This window comes from Carettochelys insculpta, chromosome 2 (assembly GCF_033958435.1).
Source record: "Carettochelys insculpta isolate YL-2023 chromosome 2, ASM3395843v1, whole genome shotgun sequence".
In the NCBI taxonomy this organism is placed as follows: Eukaryota; Metazoa; Chordata; order Testudines; family Carettochelyidae; genus Carettochelys; species Carettochelys insculpta.
The window spans coordinates 164,808,928-164,835,966 of NC_134138.1; the positions used below are offsets into that span (position 1 = coordinate 164,808,928).

At 45.2% G+C, this 27,039-nt stretch overlaps 1 protein-coding gene across 3 annotated transcripts in view; it reads right to left on the reverse strand.

Annotated features, from left to right (window-relative positions):
- MOCOS (molybdenum cofactor sulfurase) overlaps positions 1-27,039 on the reverse strand; it is a 373,921-nt gene that overhangs the window by 227,793 nt on the left and 119,089 nt on the right. For all 3 annotated transcript variants that reach the window (XM_074987969.1, XM_074987970.1, XM_074987971.1), the window contains one exon: positions 6,249-6,890. In XM_074987969.1, the coding sequence (XP_074844070.1) occupies positions 6,249-6,890 (642 nt within the window). The remainder of the gene's footprint in view (positions 1-6,248; positions 6,891-27,039) is intronic.

Sequence of the window (27,039 nt, forward strand, 5' to 3'; positions counted from 1 at the left end):
AATATGGAGAGTGTGTTCAGAGTAAAGTCGGAGAGTAGACTAGAGTATCCACCACTGCATACGTGAGCACGGAGTGAAAGCCCAACCATGAAACGCAAGCCCCAGCTCCACCCCTTCCACCTGAGGCCACGTCCTTTCAGCACCCCACCCCCCGACACACATGAAGCCAAGCCCCTACCTGACCCCAGGCAGATTCTTCCTGGTTACTTGGAGGGCTGGGGCTGTCATGCTGGGCTCCAGCACTCCCAGGTGGCCAGGAAACCATGGATGCTGAGTTGCATCCCCAGCCTGCCACAGAAGCCAGGGAGCTGGGCTGCCGTGATGCTGTGCCACGGTCCCAGCCTTACCAGGGGCCAGGGAGTTTGTCGACATTACCTACCACATAGATCCTCTGGCCCTTTTCCTCCCCCCGAGAAGGGGTGCAAAAGAGCTACGGAGGCCATTTATGACAGCCTCTGACAACTGAAGTACCCTCCACAAAGTGGATCTACTGCTGCTCCACACATGTCAGCAGAGATTTGGTGTCTGCAGGTCTCCCCAGTACCAGTCAAGGTAACTGAGCTACATCCCGTAATTGGGATTTGCCTTTTTACATGGGTTTGAAGCAGGAGCTAAGTTGTACATTGGCCTTTACGTACCCTTATGTAGACCCCAGGGTGGATGTCAGGGTAGCAGATTCCCAGGTTGTTTTTAACAGATACACTCGGAAATGAAACATGCTCCCCAAATAAAGAGGTAACAGGTTGGGATACTCCAGATTATTGGACAGATACCGCTACCCTGTTGACAGTAACAGATTCTGGTATTTTAAGCGTTCCAGAATGATCAGCATTTGAATAGCAATCCCAAATACAAAGGGAAAATAGGGCAGAAGATGAATATTTTATCACCGCATACTTGCTGTACAAACCATACCATGTTATCTCCTGGTGTGCAGAATAAAAGACAGAAAATGAGGCTAGATTTCTGAATGATGATGACAATCTGTCAAGCAGTTTGATGCACAGATGAAAATATTTTGAAAAAAAGGTTTTAAGCATCCTTAGGAATAGGAAGGGAGGTCACTACCACAGAATGGGAAAAAACAGGTGAATTTAAATAAGTCTATGGAACCTAAGAAGTCCAAAATGATGTCAACTATACCTTATTTTGGTTTTCTCAATATATGTGACATCAGCGAAAGCTGCATCCTTAAGGTAAAAGTATCAGTTATGACAGCCTTGAGAAAGACTATCAAGCAAACTACTACCTTATAAATCCCCACTCAAGTCTCAGGCAGACATTGAGGGAGCCATTTCTTTAATAAACTAAGCCCTGCTTATGTGTGAAGCTAAGACTTTTAGAAGAACTTTTTAGCACCTTTAAGAAACTAGCAGGTCAAAATCATACAAGTATCAGACAATGATATACAGAAAGAGCTTTGACGAGGTGCATTTGATAACAGAGGCTAGCAGAATTATAACTTAGCAAGCATTACTGCCTCTCTGAGCACGGGTGACCACATTTGCTTAAATCACCTATAGAGGTTTGGAAACATGGACCCAGAAATATGTTTAAAATGTACTTCCTGGCTAATATGCTAACCATAAGAGCTGGGTCCCAAAAGGTTGATCTCTTCCAAAGCTGTAACTTGAGATAACACTTTAAAAACATCCCATAGCCTTGAAAACAAATGTCTGGAGTTGAGAGATGCAGAGAAGGATTTTCAAAGCCACACAGGTTCCCATTAATTTCTAATGGGAATTTGACATGCAGATTCTTCATGCAGTTTTGAAAATTTCAGCCTCAGTAACCAAAACTACATGCATGCAAAATTCAGTTACAATTCTGGTCATTGTTGACTATGTGCTAAGTGTAAATAACATGAAAATGTTATGAGTTCAATGATCAGTGCAGGGTTAGAAGTCAATATTCAAAAAGGATAATAAAAAATTAGTATTCAGGCACTCTACTGATACTATGGTAGGAGAAATGGTCATTTTTGTGCCTGAATGTGCAGAGGTTGGGTTTCTGAAGTCCCCATAGCTTAAAATTACTTGACACCTGGTCAGATTATCTGAGGAATCAGATCAGAGAATGCCCTTATTTCCAATTCTGCTGTAGAAATAAAACTAGTCTCCTTACATTTTTATAGTAACAGCTTCCAAAGCATGCAGTCATCAAATTTTTTTTTGAATTTTTTTTAAATAACTGCTCTAAACAGATCTCCATTCAACATTGTTTTTGAAATAAAGAAAAAAACCAATTCAGACTGTTTTATCATACACACTTTTTCAAAGAGTAACATTTATTTACATATCAAAACAAAAAAGCAGTAAAGTAGCACTTTAAAGACTAACAGAATAATTTATTAGGTGAGCTTTTGTTGAACAGACCCAGTTCTTCAGAAGTGGGTCTGTCCCATGAAATCTCACCTAATAAATTATTTTGTTAGTCTTTAAAGTGCTACTTTACTGCTTTTTTGTTCTGATAGTATATAGACTAGCACGGCTTTCTCTCTGTTATTTATTTAGATAATGTCATAGAGAGTACACTTCTAAGACATGATCCACATTAGGGTAGAAAGTCAATTTCCAATACGCAATTCTAGCTACACTATTAGCATAGCTAGGATAGAAGTATCAGAAGCAATATTCTTACCAAGTGTAGATCAGGGCTCTTCAGGCTCACACCGAAATCCCTTACTCCATATAATAGGATGGAGTACCAGGGTCGATGGCCAAGGCCAGAGAGAGAGATTTTGCCCGTCTTAAGACACACAGCAAAGTCAAACTCTGGAAGATCAACCACAGTGTGGTCGATCATCAGATACATGTAGATTCACCCTTAAGTTTACGGATGACACCGAGGTGGGGGTTGCAAGCACTTTGGAAGACAGGATTACAATTCAAAATGATCCAGGCAAACTGGAGAAATGGTCTGAGGTAAACAGAATGAAATTCAATAAAGACAAATGCAAACTATTCTACTTAGGAACAATTAGATGCACACATACAAAATGGCAAATAACCACCTACGCAGGAGTGCTGCAGAAAGAGGCCTAAGGGGCCACAATCAAGCTAAATATGAGTCAACATTGTGATACTGTTGCAAACAAAATCAAACATCATTCTGGCATGTATTAACATGAGTATTATAGGCAAGACACAATAACTAATTCTGCTGTACTCTGATTAGGCTTCAACTGGTGTATCGTGTCCATTTCTGGGCTCCACATTTCAGGAAAGATGTGGACAAATTGGAGAAGGTCCAGAAAAGAGCAACAATAATGATAAATGTCTACAAAATATGATCTATGAGAGAAGGGTGAAAGAATTAGGTTTGTTTAGTCTGAAAACGAGCAGACTGAGAGGGGACATGATAACAACTTTCAAATATCTAAAAGGTTGTTACAAGGAGGAAGGAGAAAAACCAGTCTCCCGAACCTATGATGATAGGACAAGAAGCAATGGGATTAAATTGCAGCATGTGAGGTTAGGTTGGACATTAGGAAAAACTTCCCATCAAGCTGCTTAAGCACTGGAATAAATTGCCTCGCTGTGGAAGCTGTGGAATCTTCATCATTAGAGATTTTTAAGAGCAGGTTAGATAAACACTTGTCAGGGATGGTAGATGGTGCTAGGTTCTGCTTCGAGTGCAGCAGATTAGACTTTATCACCTTTTAAGGTTTCTTCCAGTTCCATTATTCTATGGTTCTCATAAGAACCAATTCCCAACTACCTCTAGAAATATATTATTTCCTAGCTATAATATGCATTGGAATGTTAGCTCAAAATAAAATAAAAAAAATAAATAGCTCAATTTTATATTTGGCTTTGGATGGGAGGGTGAGGTTCCTGGATCCTATCATTTTGGTAACCTTTACCCTCACAGCATTACCATCAAACACCACTGTCATACACAGAATAATGAAATCATAGGACTGGAAGGAACCATAAGAGGTCCTCCAGTCTAGTCCCCTGCACTAAAAACAGGAATTAGTATTATCTAGACCAAGGGTCTCAAACTCAATTCATGTTAGGGCCAGTGCCAGTCCTCAAAACCTTCTAGGGGGACAGCAGGTAAACCTCTCTGTCAGACTCTGGGAGGCACTCCATATGGCCCTCCACATCTCCCAGTCCTGCCTGCTGCCCTGTGTGCACCCCAACCACACATTGCCTGGCCCATCTGCTGCTCTAGAGCAATTTAAAGCCCATCCCACTGGCACCACCCCAGGTAGCATAGTGGGTTTAGGGAGGCTTCTGGCTCCCAGCTCTGTGCTATTGCCAGTACATCCCTGTGGCCTGGGCAAGGTGTCTGCAGAGTCTTTCCATCCATAGAAAGGTTCAGCTTGGCCATCTGGGCTGCACACTCTGGAAGGTCCAACGTGACTGCCCCAACCATCTTACGGCCCTCAAAATCAAGTTAGCCTGAGGGGCCCTGGGTGGGCTGCATCCGGCAGCAGGAGTCAGGCCCCTCCACACAACACAGTAGCAGGAGCCACGGGGAACTGGAGCTACATAGCCAGCCTGCTCTGCTCTGACACCATCTCCCAATCTTGGGGGAGGTGACTTGAGAGAAGCAGTGAAATGGGGTATGGAGATGTGGGGTCAGGGATTGAGCATCTCTGGATTTGGAGGAAAGGTACAAACACCTACCCAGGGCTGCAGGGACTCATGTGTCAACACCCACATGTGGGCTGGACTGTGAAACTGCTCAGGCCACAGATGGCCTCCAGGCTATGAGCTTGAGACTGTCGATCTAGACCATCCCTGTGTCTAATCTGCTCTTTAAAATCTTCGGCAATGGAGATTCCAAATTTTAATCTATGTTGGCTTGACAACCAAGAGACTGAGCTCACAACCAGACTCTAGGCCAGGATGGCGGTTGGCAATATGTTAAAAGTATACATTAAAGCCGTGTCTACACTAGCCCAAAACTTCAAAATGGCCATGCAAATAGCCAAACAGCAGATAGGAATAAGGGGATGTCGAAGTTGCTGGGTCCTTTCGAAAAGGAGCCCCGTCTGGATGAATGACGTGGCGGTGAGCCGCATCAATTTCAAAGTGCCACGGCTGCCAGCATGCTAATGAGGCGCTGAATATGTATTTCAGCACTTCATAAGTAAACTTTGAAATGGCCACCTGCATGGCCATTTTGAAGTTTTGGGCTAGTGTAGACGTGGTGTAAGTGTGCATCCCACATGGACTGTCATTCAAGAGATACCAACAGGCTGGTACTGTAAAACCCTGCCAACATGTAAGTTCCACACACGTGGAGCATTCTAAATGGAGTCACAACATGTAGTCAGATGAAGAATGCCTGTAGCCATTTGCACTATGTGTAAAAGAGAGACAGGTAAATTACTGAGGGTACAGATCATTGTCTAGTGGATAAACACATCCATTGTGATGGTCATTTCTATAAATGAATGGCCCAACTGATTTTGCATGCTATTCCCTCTCCTTCCCCAACTACTGTAGTGCAATATTAAGGCTAACCTTAAGGCTGCCCTCTGTACACATGGGCTAAAGATGAGAAATGCGGGAGGGAGCTACGTCTCTTCAGTGCGTTCAGGTAGGTGGTTGCTAGCACTGTGGAAGTGGAGGGGAGGAAAAAAACCATCAATGAGCACAGCTTCCCAGTTACCAGAGGGCTGTGTGTCTCGGAAGAAGGGGACCATGGACACAACCCCACCTTTCCTTACACACCAACCCTCAGGCCACCCCCTGATATGTGCTCCTCTTTCTGGTACAGGTCCTGCTCATGGAATCACAACAGAACTTGGAATATTGGTCATTGTATCATTAGCACATAGACTTTTACTCTGACTAAACTCCTCTTAACAGCAATACAAAAACCTTTTACTTGTCAGGCCTATGGGCCTTTACTGCAAATTTAACAATGGGCCATGATCACATGTGTACTACTTGTGGTATATTTGCTCAGAATTTGGATGTTCCAAAACACAGCATTATTTCAATGAGGCCTTTGATTCTAAATTATAGTGACTGGCTTTCACGTAACCACATGAATGCTTGTATTTTTACCAGACACCACAAACTGTGTCAAGCTAAGGATAGGATATTTTGCTGATGACTTTTAATAGGATAAAAAATATTCTAATACTAAGGAACCAAGCTAGATACTGAGCTCTTTACAACTGCCTACATAAATATGGATTTATTTCATAGTCTAATAAATAAGCACTGCCAGAACGAATACATTGTTCAATGTCCACATAAATCCTGATTTAGCAAACACATTACCTTTCTGCTATGGATGGTCTTGGGGAGTAAAATTCTTCTCCTGCAAGGTAGCCAGCTGCAGTTCCCCCACCAAAATAACTTTTCCTCAACAAGGGTGCAACATCGTTGTTTACCAGTAATGCTCCTAAACCAGTAGGGAATCCAAAGATTTTATAGAATGAAATGGGGATAAAGTCTGGCTGGTGAACTGTTAAGTCTAATGGAGAGGTACTGACATAGGAAGCTGCATCCAGTAGAACAAACCACTTTCCTGGTGTTTTGACGGGGCAGAGCTTTCCAGATTTTATTCCCTGTATCCACGAAAGAGGATATCTGGTACCTGAAAAATTGCTCTGAGCTGGATAACAGAAAAGATGAGGTGTCATACAGTCCCCTTGTTCAGCAGGTACTCCATTTTTCTCAGATAATAAAATTTCCTTTGGTTTCACTGGAACTGATAAGACGTTCATCGTGGCAGTTATCCCCCGCATTCCCACCACTGATGTATGACTATCAGTTAGGTAACAAAATCGACTGCTGGGCTGCCTTGAGCCTTCAGGTATCCAAGGGAATGTTTCTGCAACCAGTTTAAGTGCAGCTGTACTTCCAGATGTGAAAATGACAGTGTAATCTTCTGCAGTTGTATTGAAGTGTTGCAATATTCTGCAAAGAAAAGATAAAACAAACACACCAAAGGAGTTTTATATTTTCTGTATTCCATATCTACTGTGCATTGTATCAAACAGTAACTTTCTTTTTCTTGATAGAAATTATTTTACCCCCAGACCAAAGTTAAATCTAAGTAGATGGCTTGGCCAAGTATGGTTCCCAGTTAGCAGAATGGAATTGCACCAGTATGACTGTGGTTACTCTGTTCACATTTTGCAAAACTGGCACAAGGGAGGTGTATTGATGTTATCGTGCATACTGTCTGAATAGATCCTACAAAGTAGGTACTCAAATGTGCTTACATTGAAGACAATGGCAAAATTTCCTTTGACTTCAATGGCGGTATAATTGGCTGTACCACTGAGTGGGTTGAACTTTACATTAATTTCGACTGAGTTCTGGTTTTGATCACAAAAATGCAAATCAAAACTGGATGAAATTAACACAGCACTACTGCAAGGACAGTGTCTAAACATCAATTAAGCCTCCCTTAAGTCCAATGTTGAGGTTTTATGCGTGATTTAAACCACAAAAGCCTTCTTCTGGCCCTCCTTGCAGGAGTGAATTTCATCCAATATATACTGTGATGCAACACTCTGCTAGGGTCTTGTGTTTTTATTAAAATGAGATGACCATGTCTGCTCTCCTGTACTAGTGATTGAACAGCCAGACAAGCACAGTATAGCAATGTTTAATATTGACAGATAATGGTAATTTATTTTAAGTTCTATTATTGAACCAACTTCTGTTGGATAGGAAAAACCTTAATTCAGATCGTAGCAAGAACAAAATCCCGTACTTTTTAATGTGAGAAATACTATTGGAGAGAAGCTGACTGGTCCCAAAAATCAACTGGTGGCAACTTAAGTACTCTGGTCAATGCAGGTATAGAGACAGAAGAAAGCTTGAGAAGGTTATCATGGAAGGAAGAACGATGGGTCACTATGGTAGAGGATGTCCCACGTGGAGAGGGATGGAAGTGCACGTGGTAACTCCCTAGGAGGTCAGCTGGTGAGTTTGTGAAGTTAATGCCAGATTGAGAAGTGTTCTGAAAATTCTGTCTTCGTCCCCAATCTTGCTCTGACCATTAGGAATGAATTCCCATGCCCCAGTTCCTGACCAGAGCCGGTGATCTTTCCCCCACACCTCCTTGTGGAAGTGTAAAACAGGGATAAGTAATTTTGTGGAAGGCAGGTAATTTAGTAAAATGATTTTCTGCAGGAAAAAAAAAACACTAAGATCATTTCTGTAGCCATGATGTAGTACCTGTAATGTTAAATTATAGATTTCCTCTCTTTCTGTCTCTCTCTCTCTCTCACACACACACACACACAAACTCTTCTCCACATTATAGTTAGGTCTCTCTATTTTTAAAAATTATTTTGGAAAGCATTTGCAAAAAGCTAGACTGAACAGTTATAAGCCAACCTCTGTAATGTGGTGAGCTCTTTATCTGTTGACATATCTCAGGGCTGTAGCAAAATATATAACCACTCTTTGAACCCACAGTTTTATCCCAGAGACCAGATAACATGAATAAACCACTCTGATTTAGCATCTTTTCATAAGAGCAGCGCAGCCATAAAAAATGTTATATTGAAGGATCTTATCAGATCTGTCTCAGTGGATCCTTATTCTGCCTTTTAAATGTACTCATCTCCCTAGCCAGCCTTTCTGTGCTTGCAGAGTGGAGCAAGGAAGAGAGGCAGACAGGAGAACAAATTCAACCCCAGAATAAAAAGGTGCAACTCCGACTGGGAACTGTACTCAGCTACCTCAGCATTAAATTTGGCCCAAGGTTTAAAATGACAAAAGTTGAGGTGCAGGAGTGGAGGATTAGAGTTTAATCAAACCATGCAGTTGCCTAACAACACATAGCAGAGCAGGCGAATTCACTTGTAAGGAGACACGTGAATATTTTCACTCAGAATATTTTCCATCATTTAAGGGGAAGCTGAGCATGCACACAATTTTGAAAATTTACAGAGGACAGTATATTTGGGTTCAATTAAGGAAGTGCCATTCAACTAGGTACACTGAAGGAGCCACACATGCTGTTTAACTGATCTTGAAGACAAATCAATATTTTGACTACTTGTATAAGCTAAATTTAGGAGCAGTAAATAATTCTTCTAATAATACCCATGGAATACTTTTGCTGCATCATACCCTACGTATTTCAGTTTAGCAGTTGCAGGTGACTGTTTCAAACAAATGAATCAAGATTTAAAGTAAAAAACATCCCAAGGTGCCTACATGACTTAGAAGCCATATGGGCCAGATTTCCAAGGGCATTTAGTCATCTAAAATGCAAATAAGTGCTCAGTGGGATTTTCAAAAGCTTCTAATCAGGTTAGGGGCCCAGGTCCAATTTGCTTTAATAGGAATTAGGCACCCAATAGGATCAATAAAAGTTTCTAAGCAAGTTAGGTGCCTGTCTGTCCCTTTAGGTGCCTGCATACTTTGACCCAAAGCAAATTCTGCAAAAAGAGACTTAAATCCAGATTTTTAAAGTTATTTATGTGCTGTTCCATTCATTGATGCAGAACCCAGCTGACTTAGGAGCGTAGCTCTCATTTTTAACCTCAGAAACATAAATACCTTTCTGGACATGCGCCTAAGTTACTTTTGAGATTAAGACAGTGGGCTCCTAAATCAGTTAGTTGGAACACAAGTGGAGCAACACATGACTAACTTGAAAAAAAACCTAGGCATTATTCTGATATTTTGGCCAAATCATTTTTAGCATTATAAAAGCTAAGAAAGAAACAAAAAACCATTTCCCCTATTTTTCAAGTAATTTTATTCTCCCAAATTACTGCTGTTTGAGAAACGACACAGTCTACACTTAAACACAAAGCTGGTGAAAATAGTTGACCTATGAGCACCTCAGAATAAGGTTTATAAGAGAAATACTATCAAACCCTGAACCATAGCACAACTGCCATAACTAAATCAGAGTACTTATGGACAACAGCAGTCATACTTCTGGACGAACACTGCAATTCACAGTACTATAGTCTTCTGTTTGACATACAGACTGGGAAGCTTTGGCTATTTATTCCACACAGACTCCCTAATGTTCCATGTCTCAGTATAAAACATATCCCATTATAGTGAAATACAGTTCACGTTCATCACCTTTATGACACTCTTGAAGATTTTATTCATCACAGTACATAAGGTGGTGTTGTCAGCAGGACTAAAGACTTGCAGAAGAAAGTGCTGATGGCCTGATCTATTGTAGCTCACTGCTGCAAGTTGTAGTCATATTTTATATTGTTACAAATTTTCACTTTCCAAAACACTTGCAGCAAGAAATGATGATCAGAATAATTGTTGCTTTAAAGATATTAATGCTTCTGCAACTTGGGAGATGCGCTGAGACTTGACTTTCTCCTTTGCTCTTGTGCCAGCAGGTCCAAGTTTCATAGTCCAGCAAGGGACAGTGAGCAGAGCAAATTGTGTTGCTCTGCAAAGGCGCTCCCCAGGCTGACATAGGAGAAGGTGCTCAAAAATCTCGATGGGCAACTGCCAGAGAAAAGTGCCAGCACCATATCATCTAGATGAAACCTAACCAGTGTGGGACACTATGACAAGTCTACCAGTGGCTGAACTATCACTTCTACCGCAACTACCAAAGGCAGAGCTGTAGCTGCACTAGGGTAACGGTGGAATATTTCTCCATCCCTAACATAGCTAGTGTAGATGCAGCCTAGGTCTTTCTGGGTGTGTCTACATAGCAAAGTTATTTCAAAATAGCAGCTACTATTTTGAAATAACTTTGTGAGTCTCTACACAATGCAACCGCTATTTTGACATAATTTCAGAATAGCACACTCTTTATTTCAAACTTGGTAAACCTTATTCCACAAGGAATAGCACCTATCCTGAAAAACATGCTTCAGAATAGGAGCTATTTTGAGGTAAGATCTTCTGGAATAGTTTATTTCGAAATAAAGAGGCTGTGTAGACAAAGTATTTTGGATTAGAACCTGGGCTCTAATCCAAAATAGGCTCTATTGTCTGTGGACACACTATTTCAAAATACGTTTTGTTTATTTTGAGGCTTCCCTGTAGTGTAGGCATGTTACTGCTGAATAGCTTATTTTGGAATAATAACTCCAGAATAAAGTATTCTGGAATAATTCTGTAGTGTAGAAATTCCCTCTCTCTCTGCTTTTCTGCTCTGCAACTAGCATGTAACATTTCTCACTTGTCAACTAAAGGTCTGACCCAGTTCTGGTAAAGTCAATTGAAAAACTCCCACTGATTTTAGTTACAATCATGCTCCAAATAGAGAAGTTACTCACCGTAGTAATGGTGGTTCTTCGAGATGTGTCCCCGTGGGTGCTCCACGTTAGGCGTTGGGCTCGCCCCGGCGCAGCAGGTCGGATCTTCCAGCAGTTTCTGCCGGACCGCGCATGCGCCGGTGCGCGCCACTCCCTTGCGCGCTCCTGGCTACGTGCGCGATCCGGTCCCCGCCAGTTCCTTGACCAACCGCCTCGGATGCTCCTGCAAAACACTAAACAGAGATCTGAAGCAGGGAGGATGGGCGGGTGGTGGAGCACCCACGGGGACACATCTCGAAGAACCACCGTTACTACGGTGAGTAACTTATCTTTCTTCTTCGAGTGTCCCCGTGGGTGCTCCACGTTAGGTGACTACCCAGCAGTAACCCAAAATAGGAGGTGGGTAATCGGATCATGTGCAGCTTGTCCCCGAGAGGACCGCTGTCGAGAGCTGGGTATCCTCTTGGAATACCCTGTGAAGGGCATAGTGCTTGGCGAAGGTGTCATAGGATGACCAGGTCGCCGCTCTGCAAATGTCTTTTAGCGCAACGCCCTTGAAAAAGGCTGTTGATGCCGCCACCGCCCTAGTGGAGTGAGCCCTGGGTGTGGCCAGTAAAGGAGTCTCTGAGTTCGTAGCACATTTTTATGCAGGATACGATGTGCTTCGAGATTCTCTGCGAAGAGAGACCTTCTCCTTTCGATTTGGGAGCGAGGGAGACTAGGAGTCTATCCATTTTCCGGAAGGACTTGGTCCTGTCTATATAGAAGGCTAGCGCCCTCCTCACGTCCAGGAGGTGTAGGCGCGCCTCTTTGTTAGAGTTATGAGGCTTTGGATAAAACGAGGGTAAAACAATAGGTTCGTTAATATGAAACTCAGAAGAAACTTTAGGAACAAAGGCTGGATGTAGCTGTATGGTTACTGCCTCCTTGGAAAATACTGTGCAGGGTGGCGTTGCCATAACTGCCGCAAGCTTGCTCACCCTGCGAGCTGACGTGATTGCGAGAAGGAAGGTCATCTTTATCGTAAGGAGGCGGAGGGAAACCGTGGCTAAAGGCTCGAACAGTGGTCCCGTTAGCGCACTAAGCACCAGGTCCAAGTTCCACAAAGGTGGAAGCGGTTTCTGAGGGGGGTATAGGTTTACCAACCCTTTGAGGAACCTGGTAACCATGGGATGGGCGAACACCGTGTGCCCTTCCTCTTCGTGTCTGAATGCCGAAATGGCGGCAAGGTGGACCTTTAACGAGGATAGTGAGGGTCCTCCTCTCTTGAGGTCCAGTAAATACTCTAATATTACAGGTATAGGCACCGAAAGGGGGGCTAACTGTTTGGTAGAACACCATGCCGTGAAGTGAGTCCACTTCTGCTTGTAGGTCTTCCTGGTGGAAGCCCTCCTGCTACTTTCTAGGACTTGTTGCACTTCCTCCGTACATGTGCTCTCTAGGGAGCTGAGCCATGGATTAACCACGCTTGTAGTCGCAGGCCTTGGGGGTGCGGATGCACTATGGACCCCTGGGCTTGCGTGAGCAGATCCGGTGCCACCAGGAGGGACATCGGTGGATGGTCCGACATGCGCAGGAGTAGGGGGAACCATTGTTGTTGATCCCACGTTGGGACTATCAGGATCATTCGGGCTCCTTCTCTCCTGGCTTTCTGCAAGACTTTGTGGATCAGCACTGTGGGAGGAAAAGCGTAAAGCAGGGGGCCCCTCCAGGAGATCGCGAATGCGTCCCCCAGGGACCCCCGTCCCAGTCCTGCCCTGGAGCAGTATCGTGGGCACTTCTTGTTGTGTTGAGTGGCAAACAGGTCTATCTGGGGAAAACCCCATGCGTGAAAAATCGGTCGTAGCAGATCGGGACGGATCTGCCACTCGAGCGTGAGTGCGAAACGCCTGCTCAGCGGGTCTGCCTTCACATTGTGAGTGCCTGGTAAGTACGAGGCTTTCAAGGTTATATTGTTGGCGATGCACCAGTTCCACAACCGGACTGCTTCCGCACATAAGGCATGGGACCGAGCTCCTCCTTGCCGATTTATATAAAACATGGTGGAGGTATTGTCTGTACTGATCCCGACTACTTTGCCTTGTATATGGTCTCGAAAGCGTCTGCAGGCGTTGAACACCGTTCTGAGATCCAGTATATTTATGTGCAGTGACTGTTCCGTGGAGGACCACAGTCCTTGCGTCACCTCTTCACCCATGTGTGCTCCCCACCCTATGTGGGAGGCATCTGTAGTAAGAAAAACCAATACTTGTGGTTGGTGGAAGGGTACCCCTGTTAGCATGTTCTTGGGGTTTACCCACCATTGCAGGGATTTGCACACCTCTGTAGTGGGCGACACCACCCTGTGAACGGTGTGTGCTGCTGGTTTGTATACGCTCGCCAGCCAGTGCTGCATGCTGAGCATGTGTAACCTGGTGTTCTGTACTACGAACGTCGCTGCTGCCATGTGGCCCAGCAGCTGTAAGCACGTCAGAACCGGCACCGTAGGGCTGAAGGTGATGACTTGCACGAGGGAGCCCATGGCCCGAAAGCGTGTCTCTGGTAGATACACTCTCGCTGTAATAGAATTTATGCGTGCCCCTATAAACTCTATGTCCTGTGTGGGGTCTATCTTTGATTTTGCCAGATTGATAACCAGGCCAAGCGAAGAGAACGTGCCTGCTGTGACGCGTATCATGCGTAGTACCTCCTCCTTTGAGGCCCCTTTGAGTAGGCAGTCGTCCAGATACGGGAATATAAATACCCCCTGTCTGTGCAGGTAGGCTGACACCACTGCCAAGGTCTTGGTGAAGACTCTGGGGGCCGAGGAGAGGCCAAACGGTAGGACCTTGTATTGAAAATGTTCTTTGTCTACCATGAACCGGAGGAATCGTCGGTGAGCCGGATGGATAGTTATGTGAAAATACGCATCTTGTAAGTCGAGGGCTGCGAACCAATCTCCATCGTCCAGTGCCATAAGGATGGAGGCGATTGTGGTCATCCGAAAGCATTGTTTGCGCAGGTACCGGTTGAGGCCTCGAAGATCTAAGATGGGCCTCCAGCCTCCTGTCTTTTTCTCCGTGAGGAAGTATCTGGAGTAGAACCCTTTCCCTTGCAGTCACTCCGGCACTCTTTCCACTGCCCCTATGAGCATAAGATGGTCTACCTCCTGCTTGAGTCTCACTTCGTGGGAGGCATCCTGCAGGTGGGGCCTGGGTGGAGGTCGTGGCGGTGGGAGCGACTGGAAGGGGATCGTGTACCCCGTGGCTATGATCTCCAGTACCCATTTGTCTGTGGTGATCCTTTGCCACTGGTCGTAGAATGGTCGGAAGCGATGGTGGAATAACAGCTTCGGATGACATTGTGCAATGGTAGTGATGGCGCAGCCCTGGATCTGTGTGTCAAACTTGTGGCCTTTGGCCCTGCCCCGAGGACGCACGGCTCTGTTGGGAACGTCGCCTGGGAGTTCTATATTGTTGATGCTGTTGATGTCGCCCTTGCTCGTAACCCCTGTGGTACTGGGGACGCTGTGGATGATACTGGTACCGTCTTTGCTGAGGGTAGTACTTTTTCTTTCTGTATGGAGGGGTGTAGATCCCCAAGGTCCTAAGAGTGGCTCTTGAGTCTTTACTGGAATGAAGGACCGAGTCAGTTGATTCAGCAAACAGCTTCTGCGTGTCGAAGGGGAGATCGACGATCGTCGCCTGCAGATCCCTCGGTATACCCGATGTTTGGAGCCAGGACTCCCTTCGCATTACCACTGCCATAGCTGTTGAGCGTGCTGCTGTGTCCACAACATCCAGGGCAATCTGAACTCCCGTCCTCGAGGCTGCGTAGCCTTCTTGCACGATAGCCTTGAGCACCGGCTTCTTGTCCTCTGGAAGCGAGTCCATGAGGGAGGTTAACCTAGAGTAGTTGTCGAAATTGTGGTTCGCTAGATGCGCTGCATAATTCGCCATTCTCAACAGTAGGGTGGAGGAGGAGTAGACCTTTCTGCCAAACAGCTCTAGTTTCTTGGCATCTTTGTCCGTTCCCCCTGTTTTGAACTGAGACGTTTTTGATCTCTGTTGAGATGATTCTACCACCAGAGAATTTGGTTGCGGGTGGCTGAATAGGAACTCCATGCCCTTCGCCGGCATGAAGCATTTCTTGTCTGCTCTCTTGTGGACAGGCGGAATAGTCGCAGGGGTCTGCCACATCATGGTGGCGGACTCCAAGATTGATTCGTCAAGCGGTATGGCTATTTTAGAGGAGGCCAGAGGTCTCAGATTTTTAAGGAGCTTGTGGTGCTTCTCTTGCACCTCTGCTGTCTGGATGCCTTGCGTGAAGGCCACCCTTTTAAACAGCTCTTGGAACTGTTTGAGATCGTCCGGAGGATGGACGTCCCCCGGGGCCGTAGCCTCATCCGGGGAGGACAGCAAGGAACCGCTAGGGTACACCTCTCTGGACCCCCCCGGGTCCTGTTGACGGTGGTACATCCGCTCGCTAGAAGCCTGCGAGGGAAAATCCCGGGGTTCCAGAACCAACTCCCCCTGAGATATCTGAGTCTCTGTCCCCGTTCACGATTGCCCTCAGGGATACGGAACCGTCTATGGGGATCTGTCCCTGGTAGTATGCCTATGGTGTCTATGCCCCGCATGATAGGGGCGACCATGGCAACATGGGCACTGCTCCTGGGATGGTGACCTGGACCACTCCCTTGGTGCATACCCCCTACGTCTGGGGGAGCGAGATCTTCTGGAGACATGGGACGCTGGAGAGACTGATTTGTGATAGTACTCAAGTGGCTCGAAGCCCAAGAAGGGTGAAGGTGGTCCAAGCCATGGGGAGGCTGGCTGTAGAAATGGAGATGGGGGCTCTGGATAGGCTAGGGGTGACCCCTGCCTTCTAGTTGGAGTCTGCAGCATGAGCGGAGGGCTCAGAGAAAGCAGCTCTGCAGCCCTGTATGGAGAGGGACTGCGGTGCTGTGTTTTCTGTGCTGCCTTTCCCCTCCCCTGTGGGGGTGGCTCCGCCCCCTGACGCGTCGGGGATCTCGGCCCCGTAGTCTGCACTGCGCTCGGCACGCTCCTCGGCGGTGCCGCGCGGGTGGTCTCCCCCGGTGCCTGCAGGCTGCATGCCTGTGCACTCTGCGCCGCTGGTTCCCTGGGGGTCGGTGCCGCTGTTTGCGGAGCCGCCGGTTCCAGCGCTTGCTTGGCCACCATCCTGCCCACAGTGCAGGGCGGCTGTTTGATCGTCAGAGGCTGAACCTCCGCCACGTGCGTCTCCGCGCCGCTGCCGATCAGCTGTAGCTGCGGCTGGGGGCTGTGCGCTCCACCCGTCCCGCTCGCTGTTGCTGCCGGCAGGGATCGGGTTGGGGAGATTTTCCTCTGTTTTTGCGCTGATGGGGTTAGGGACGTGGCTTTCCTTTTATGGGCCCCGGAGGGTCCCTCCTGCTGCGGCCGCTCCGGCATGTCTGGCTGGAGGGCCTTGTCGAACAGCAGCATTTTCAGCCGCATTTCCCTGTCCTTCCTTGCTCTGGCTGTTAAGTTGGCGCAGAAGGAACATTTCTGAGTGACATGGGATTCCCCCAAGCACCTTATATACTGACTGTGCCCATCAGACGCTGGCATTGCCTCGCAGCACGACTCACACTTCTTGAATCCTGAAGAGGACAGTGTGGTGAGTCTTTGAGTTGTTAATAGGGTACTTAGTACCTTCTCTGTGCTTGTTCCCCTCTCGGATAAAGCCTGCCGCGGTAGGAGGGCTAATGGCCCTAGGCTCCTGGCCTCCGGTGCTCCGCTGGTTACTAGGATTGGAAGCTTTGAATTCCTTCCCTTTCTTTGTTTCTTTTTTTTTTTGAAAACAACCGACTAACTTAATCTAAGACTGAAGAAACTTTAAAACAATTAAAAACGTTAAATACGCTAACTCTGGCCATAGCCTGAGCGGATTCCGTCTGCAGACGATGGTGGTTAAAGAGGAACTGGCGGGGACCGGATCGCGCACGTGGCCAGGAGCACGCAAGGGAGCGGCGCGCACCGGCGCATGCGCGGTCCGGCAGAAACTGCTTGGAAGATCCGACCTGCGGCGCCGGGGCGAGCCCAACACCTAACGTGGAGCACCCACAGGGACACTCGAAGAAGAAATCTGACTTCGGACTAAATTAAAATGAAACCCTGAAGTAGTGTACACTGTTGTAGTCATTAATTCCATCTGAACAGGACACAGTTAAGAGTTGACAGAGTCATCATACTGCTTAATGTGTGGTATTTACTTCTAGTGTCTTATTTCCTTCTTTATACAGATCACTCACAGGAACAGTATCACCAAATGGGGTGAAACTTACCCCAATGCAAACCTGTGTGTATCACTTAAAACCAAGAGCATACTCCAGCATTTTCTCTTCTTTCCCTGCAGGCACTAGCACAATTGGCAGAGATTCATAACTACTTACCATTCTAACCCCATGTGAGCACTGATCATATGAATTAAACAGAAAGCTCTTCAGAAAATGTCTTTTAGTTTGTACGGTGGAGATACAATTTCTTCATTTCCTGTTTTCCATGGCCTCATGTGAAATGGCAGATCTCCTTTCCTTATTACAAACATCACAATTCCTAACCAAACCCAAATTGAAACCTGTAAATGTTTTATAAATTAAACAGCTTAAGGAGGAGCCTACTCTGTCTAGTTTGTATTTCCAAAGCAAGAAGTTCTTTGCATGAGTTTTTATTTTTCTTAAAATGGTTTCTAAACCAATCTAAGTCCAGGTCTGCACTAGACCTTAAAGTCAACTGTAGTACGGAATTCTAGCTATGCCAGTTGCATAGCTGGAATCAACTTATCTACAGTCCACTTGCTTGGTCATCCTCACAGAGGGAAGTAGACAGGAGAAACTCTCTCCCATTGAACTCCCTTATTCTTATCAAGATTGAGGAATATTAGGGTCGACTGCAGAGCCCTGATAGTTCTATTTCGCACATCCCCACGAGGCCCACAAAATCGAACCATGGAAGATTGACCCTGATTGGGTCAATCTTCTGGACAGTGAAGACATATGCTAAGCTATACTATCTCCCCTAGATGCACAAAGAGTTAGATGCATCTTCACTCACTTCCGTGAAGTAACCCTCAGGTAAATAAGAGCAGTATTTAGTCCTGTGCATTTCTTTCAACATTGGTAGTTGGTTTTCCCAGCTTCAGTCTTCTTTCTGCTTCCACATGCAAATTACAATCATGTCCCATATTCCTGATCCCTATAGTTACACCTACTTGTACTCATTTTCTATCCAACTTACACAACAGGACAGATTTGGATCTCGGCTACTCACACTATCATGGATGGTAATGTGAATAGAATCTTGCCCTCTGAGGCCACATCTACACTAGCCCCTTCCTTTCGGAAGGGGTATGGTAATGAGTGAGTTGGGAAGATGCTAACGAGGTGCTTCCATGAATATGCAGCACCTCATTAGCATAACGGTAGCTGCACGCGATTCGAAAGTGCTGCTTTCAAATTGTGCAGCGCCCATGTAGACGGTGGCCTTTCGAAGGACCCCTAGACTTTGAAAGCCCCTTCTTCCTAAAACCAAATAGAAAGAAGGGGCTTTAGAAGTCCAGGTGGTCCTTTGGAAAGGCCCCATATACAAGAGTGGCATGCGCTCCAAAAGTGGCACTTTTGAATTGCACACAGTTGTCATTATGCTAATGAGGTGATGCATATTCATCTTTCCAACTCACTCATTGGTAGACATAGCCTGACTGTAACTTACATTGCTGCTGCATCACTGAATTTGGGCCACCAAATTTATAAAATAACCCATTGGTGGGGATGTACCTGATAAGCTCCAATTGTCACAGCTGAATAATGGAAAGATTGCTCCATTTCTATTTGAAAGCAATACATTATTTAGCCACTAACAAGTCTGAACCATTATGTTCCATTATATTTATCTGCCTGGGAACCAACTGATCTGTAACAGATATATTGTGGAATACCATTTGTTTACCCATGCATGTGGTTGGTTTTTACTAGGTGAATTCTTCCTCAAATTCGGTGAATTTACCACCATACCAGTTTATACAAGGCTTGCCTCACGTTACACTCAGAGTAATATTTGGTGTCAAAAGGCTACCTGATGCTCTCCTGCAGAAGAAGATGCACACACTGGTAAGAAACATCCATTGCGAAGCAAAAACAGAGCAAAAACAAAAACAACCCCTACTTTTCAACTCAAGTTACAAAATTCATACCCAGAAGGACTTGGATCATGGGTTTTGTTTTGGGTACATCTATATTTTCTGGTAGAACATTTAGGTACATGTGCCATCTGAACGTTGCCATAAGCATGGGGCACTAAGCAATATTCCCCAGACATTTTCCGCACAGTAACAGCAGTGTTGTACAGTAAAAAAATACCTACCTTCTTTGATAGCAGTCCTTGCTGCTAACCTTGGCAGGCATATGAAAAAAAAAATCTCCGTGTGGTAATTGGGAAATTAACATGACATTTTCTTGGCAGATAGAGAGTCATACTGTTACAAAAATGATTTCTGAGTATTTTAGTGAATGGAAGTTGTGAAATCATTCTCTTACTAATTGCTGGGAATCAGGTGCTTGGATAGCTGCCAGATATTTGTAAAGATGCTTGTGAATCCCAGAAGTTTCATCAGTGGTAACAAGTTCTGCAAGTTCCCTCCATAGGTCTTTTATTTGCTATTTGGAATTAATCATTCATCACGTGTGCTATTCGAGTCAACCTGCCAGGAAAACACTACAAATACTGTAATTTAGGTGACCAATTACACGACACTATACATGATTAGTGAAAAATCACAGTGAGCAGTTGATGAACAAAACATAATGAAATTCATTTGCATAACCTATCTGGCAGACACTTACAAATAACAAACGAACTAGAATAAATCAGGGCCGGTTTGTGAATGATTTGTGAAGTAAAATCCAGGCTATACTTACAGCAAATATTATATGCAATAAATAATTCAACCACCTGTAATAGTCACTAGGAAGAAGCAGGATCAGAAGATCACAGGGAGCCATCAGAAGAGCTTCTTACCATCAGTGACATTTCTACTGTATCACCAGTATTACTGCCTAGGCCAGCTTTAAATTGTGATGGGTTTATTATGGCATTTTACCCTGCAGTACACCCTAGCAAACTCCTATTACTGCATTCCCCTATCCCAACTCCCTCCATTTTGTTACAGATCATATATTCTTTTTTTATGTATATTCACATAATCTGCATATTGTAAAATATTATGGCTTGAATCTGGTATATTGTAGGATACCAAAATATCACTCTACTACTACAAGAACTGCTGGAGGCAGAGTTACCTGTTTCAAACTTTGTGACCAGCATATTAGTTACAGGCACCTGTAGCACATCATTCAGTTAAGGTATTTATTCCTAGAATAATACCATTCCTGATTAACATACTTAAATCTCTAAACACAGCACATTTTCTTGGCTCTTATCTGGCCCTTTTCTGAAAGAACACGCAGAGCGTCTACACACAAAATGTGCTTTTTTGATACAAAATCAAAAGAATGTGGCTCTTCTTCTAGAAGCCCTCTTTGGCTCCCGGATCAGCAAGAATGCCTTCTTTCAAAAGATTCCTTCAAAAAAGCATGTGTACATGCTCCACGGGCCCTTCTTTTGAAAGAGGGATCTTCATAATGCCAGCCAGCTGGGGCAAGGAGACACCCCAGCCAGCGCTAGCAGAGCTCTATGCTGCATGCATCCAGCCAACTTAAAGGCACAGGGAGCCCTGTAGACCTCATGGCAGGAAGCTGAGAGCATGGCGGTAGCAAGCAGATGACCCTCCAGCATCGTGGCCTCCAAGCCACACCCGAAGTGACCATTGCCACAATGGCGGACAGGCAGCCTCCCTGAGACCCCCGGAGCCCCCTACAGAGCCCTCAGAAGTATCCCAGGAGCCTGTCCCAGCCACAAAGTGGAGGGCGCTTTCCTGGACCGGGCTGAAGGTCAAGGACCTGCTGGGGCTCTGACAAGAGGAGGATGTCCTCTGCACCACAACCCACAAGAGGCACTTGCTGCCCACAGCCACCCTGCCCGGACCTTGGAGCAAGTGCGCTGCAAGGTGAAAGAACTCTGGCAGGGCTATGTCTGGGCCTGGAACACTGCCAGGCACTTGGGGGCAGGGCTGGCCACCTTCCCATTTTACAGGGGGCTCCACAGGCTTCTCGGCGGTGAGGACAGTCCCCCCGCCACCGCCATCCTCCCCACAGCAGCAGAGGAGCCCCATGCAGCAGCATTGGAGGAGGAGCCAGAGCCGCCAGGACCCCCCAACTGACACCAGGCAGCTGGGGCGGAGACGGAGACCAAGGGCCCATCAGACGACAAAGAGTCATCGGACGGGACCCTGGTAATCGCCATCCCATCAGGGTCATCCAGCCAAGCGACCTCTAGCCAGGCATCTCTGGACATCCCCCTGGGACCCTGTGGTAAGTACCCAGTGTGCCCCACACCCTGAAATGGGCCAGCCACACAGGCAATGGCTAGACCCTAGATGGCCCACCGAGGAGTGCACCCACAGGTGACGCTCAGCGCCCACCCCAAGGACAGCACCATGGGCCGCACACGTGGGAGGGAGCCAGGAAGGGGCACACTGTGCCCAGCTCACCCACCACCCATGCAGGGCCCCTCTGTGTCCAGACACTCCCCCTTGCCCACTAGCCTGTTCCCTGGTGGGCAGGGGCAATGCCCACATACTTCTCCAGGGTCGGAGCACGCCCATGCACATGTCCTGGCATTGGAGGACAGGGATGAGTCAGCTACAGACCTCCATGAAGGTATCTTTCATCATTCGGAAGTTCTGCAGCCAGTGTGCGCCATCCCACTCGGCCAGGACCTGGCAGTCCCATCAGTCGGAGCTGTTGAGGTAGCTCCCGAGGCACTGGCTGGCTGGGGTCGGGGCACAGTTGGGTCCGTGGTGGTTTGGGGGCTCCAAGGACAGGGCTCGGCCACAGGAACAGATGGAGGGCGGCCACAAGGAGTGTGGCCAGCAGCCCAGCCAGGGTGTGCTCCAGGCAGCTCAGGGGCTGGTGTGGGTCCATGGCTCTGAGTGTCAGGACCAGGCACCAGCTCAGCTTTGCTGTGATCAGCTTGGCAGACCTCTGCAGTGTGTGCAGGGGTCAGGGAGGGGTGTTGGGCAGGGCCCATTAAGGGAACACATGGCCGGCCCTTCCAGAAGGGCTTGTCAGCCATAGAACCCCATCCACAGCATTTCCTGGCCTGTTCTTTCAAGAGAGTGCATGGGACTGTGTGGCCGTGCTCTTTCGAAAGAGCAGATCGGAAGATCTATCTGCTTTTGGTGTGTAGATACGATCTTTCAAAAGAGGACTTTCCAGAAGATATCTCCTGGAAAATGTTCATTCAAAAGATAGTGGTATTGTAGATGCAACCAAGGTGTCTATGTTCATTTCCAATTTATGTTATTATCAGATCTTTTAACAATGCTTTCTTTGATTAATATTTCTGCTAGGGGGTTGTTTTTCTTTGAGATGGGCTCTTTGTATTATATATTCTGGTGAACTCTTCTTGCAGTCCGTCTTTGTCTTTCAAGAACTGGCTTTGAACACAATTAAATTCAGCCGGATAAACATTCTCAAAATACTGGAAGGAATACCAAATTGATTGGGATTCAGTTTTCTGAAACAATATGGTCAGTACCTTAGACAATAAAATCCTAGTCAATTCCATTCCACTACTGGCGCCAGAAGATGCATTTACAGCAGCCGGTAATTGAATATGGTCAATCACAAAACAGATTTGCAAATGGAGAGTGATAGTTTTGCACATTTGCACATCATTAGTGTTTTCAGTGAGTGCCAGGAAAATTCCAATGCCTGGATTCAGACCCCTGACATTTTCACACATTCACGCCCCGAACAAGAGCGATGCTCAGCAGAATAAGGAGGACCCTGTTCACTCCTTAGCTGCCCTAGTCAGATTGCCTGGGACTGAGGGTGGAGTTGGAGGCTCTGGCAAAAGAACTGTAAACTGAGGTGGGGCTGCTGGACTCCTGCATGCTAGTGTGTTTCTCTGTACTTGCCTCCATGAAAGGCAGCACAGGAGGTGCCACACAGAGAAACACACAAAACAAGGAACCCAATACCCCACATTAGTGCAGAGAGTATGTTTGGTCACTCTCTTAGCCACAGGCTGGAAGTGTCCCAGGGCTGCATTTCAGTTCCCCAGTCCATCTCCCCAAGAACTTCACTCACAAAGCCCAAGTATTCTAGTTGTATACAGATGCAATGAATTTCATCATCATCATCAACCACAGGCTCAGCACCCATTGGTGTCTGATGCCTCTCTCACTATTTCCTTCCATCTTTCCCTGTGCCATTCGGAGTGGCTTAGTTTCTGTAGACTAGCTCCACACCAATCTACTATATCATCTACCCCCATGAATTTCACCCCAACAGAATACTCAAGAGCAGCCATGTGAACCAGGTACAGGCAGTGTCCCTTTAATTTTTCTCACCCGCTGAGCAGAATGAATTTTGTCAAGTCCACCAATATGAGCCAGGCTGGCCTGGCAGTAGTGAGGTCAGCTGGTTCTGGGGGCTGGGAGACCAGAGGCAGGGAGACACCAGGGCAAAGCAGTCCTAGCAGTGGTGAAGGGTGGTGGCCTGGAGACAGGGTACCTGCCCTGGTCCAGCAAATTTACTAGTTTGGGACCAGTCAGATCACAGGAGTGCCCAACCAGGAAGGTCAACTTGTAGAATTCTTGAAACTTTCAGTCACCTCTCAATTTTTTAAAAATAATTAATAACTGGTTGCCTGATGACTTATGAATTACAAACAAGACAACACTATGAACATTAGTAAACCCAAAGGAGTGATCTTATTCAAGACTATATTCCCCCATCAGGTTTGTTATTTTTAAACTATTAAGGCATTCCAAGTCATCAGTATGCTTTCTTTTCACTCACATTCACATTTTGATTCAAACTCTTAAGAGTTACGACATGATGTGACTGGATGCTAGGAAACATCATCTCAGCCTGTCAAGTTGGGAAGTGCACTTAGCTCATTTCAAATCCTGCCAACTATGCCTCCATTACCTCTAGCAGCTGAGGGAGAGACTGTTCTACATATGATTGATGCGACAAGGTATAAATTACTGTTTTGGGATATTCCTGACTTCTCTTAAGCAGTATTTGCTTCATGTCTATGACAAACATAAGGAAACACCATAACATTTTAAAGAGTTAGGAAGATGTTTTTGAAGTCATGAAATGCAACAGCTTAAAGAGCTCTTACAAAATACAGAATCACAAGACATGTAAAAATGTCATTTATTTATTAATTTCAGCAGAAAATATTATTCTGGTTCAAGAACTAACAACTATGTTGAGAGAGAATTGAAGGAGCTCTGTTATCCACTGCCAACCTTCCCATGCTTTGAGGCCATTCTCTTTCAGACAAAGACAGACAGTTCATAATGTAAGATTAGGTAATACTGCTTAAAGTCTTCTATCTGTTCATTTTGATGTAAATATAAAATCCATATGAATTAGAAATTTGACTTTATAGACTTAATTAAGCCTTCCTTTATGCACCTTAAAGGCACAATTATACTGCTTGGCAGTGAATAATAAAATGTCACGTATCAGAAGATAAATAGAAAGTGCACCAAAGAGCACAATTTTCTTCAATTCTTTCATACAAGGAGTGTTCTCCTCAGAAAGGTTGCTAGTCATGACATCAGAATAAAAGAATGACAGATACCTTCAGATTTCCCTTCTCTCTTGCACCGGTATTTCGTAGATTTGGAAATCAGAACACACAGGGACCTAACCTGCAGGATGGATCTGACAATGTAGCTCTTTAAAGACTAGCAAAATGATTTATTCAGTGATGAGCTTTTGTGGGACAGACCCACTTCATCAGATCAATCTCATTTCCAGTAAAGACTGACATTTATAAGTACAGAGGACCAAAAAAAAAAAAAACCCATTGCAATAAAAACTGACAAATCAAGTACATAGGACTCAACTATTTGGCCGAAGGATGGGGGATGTTAATGTCCTGCCTGAGATAATTATGAGCATCAAAGGAAGGGAAGCAGTCCTTGTAATGCATGAGGTAACTGATGTCTCTGTTCACACCACATCTGTCACATGAAAGCTCACCACCGAATAAATCATTTTGTTAGTCTTTAAAGTGCTACATTTCTGTTATCTTAAAAACAGACACAAGAGAGGTTTTCTGAGGTCATATCTCAAAAACAAAGAGGCAAACTCCAAAGCCAGAATCAACTCAATTTGTCAATCAAAAAGTCTTAAAACACGTATCTCCCACATCCCCAAACATGTGGCATATAAATGAAGAAGAAGAAGAAGAAGTGCTAACTCTTTGGGCCACAAACCATGCTTGGGGCCCCTAAATGCCGGATATTATACACACACACACACACACACACATATATACAATCCAGATTTTGCCATGCTCTGCTACATACTACTCCATTTTGCTCATTTCACTACTTTCACTGTGGTTTTAGTAACAGCTACATCCATTACAAAATTCTGACAGACTTCAAACTCTCTTAGACAAAGAGTTAATAGGCACAAAACAGACATAAAAACACTCTTGATCCACAAACCGGTCAGTGAACATTTTAATGGAGTGGGCCATTCTGTTTATGATTTAAGAGTCTGTGTCTTACTGAAGAGGAATTTTCACACTACTTTGGAAAGAGATGCTGCTGAACTCTCTTTTATATTCAAATTCGACACATTCACACATGGTTTGAACCAGGATGCAAATTTTCCGGGTCATTATAGGGGCTCTTTTGCATACTTGGCTTAATCTAATTCTTGACTTCCCCCCACCCTACCCCTCTACTCTCTGATTTGCTCACCTTGATCATTTTTTTTCTGATTTGTCACCCTTGATCACTGTTTTTGGTTCTCTGTGCCTTAAATATTGGGTCTGTTCTGGTCTGGCTATGGTCTGAAGAAGTGGGTCTGTCCCACGAAAGCTCACCAAATAAATTATTTTGTTAGTCTTTAAAGTGCTACTTTACTGCTTTTTTGTTTTAAAATTGTGATTGGTGGTGGAAGATTTCCTTCTCTCCCTGTTTATTCACATTATGTAGTTATGCTTTCCCTTGCTATTTAGAGATTTTTTTTCTAATGTAAGGAGTTTATTTTTTAAATTTAAAACTCTACCCCTCTCTTCAGGCCTTTCATAAGCTTATATACTATGTTAAAATAACAAAGAACAATATAATGCTCCAACGCACAAAGCCCCACTAAAAGGGCTTTATGTGGGTGAGATGGGGTAAGGCTTTTTTTCCCCCTAACGTAGGATAACATCCTGGTCCCACTGATGTCAATGACCCTTTTCCAATTACCTTCAGCGGAGCCAGGATTCCATCCACATGGAATAGCTCCCAGCCAATCACCAGAGGTTACTACTATAACTTCTACATGAGATTTGTTGCAAGTGAATCTCTGTAGCTCCCAGAGTCATTGGCCACATTTGCTCCAGCTGCAATTGTGAGAACTGCTGTGGTGCTCAGTAGCAGAGCCCCAACGTGCAAATTTGCCACTTAGCATCCATTGTACAGCACTTTAGGTCCTTAGTCACTGCAGAGCAGCTGCTAGGATTTGGGTTTATACTTTTAAAGCTTTATTGTGGCTTTATTGTAAGGGGACAGGGCAGTGACTCATAGTTTCATTGCCTAACACCTGCAACTATAAAAAAAAAGTAGCTTTTTCTGAACATTTCTCACACCTCTGTTGTTTGGAATTTAAATAAAAATCTTTGCAACCAAAATAGCTTTCTTTTAACATATGAATGTTGGGTGTATAACACTGGTGTATACACAAT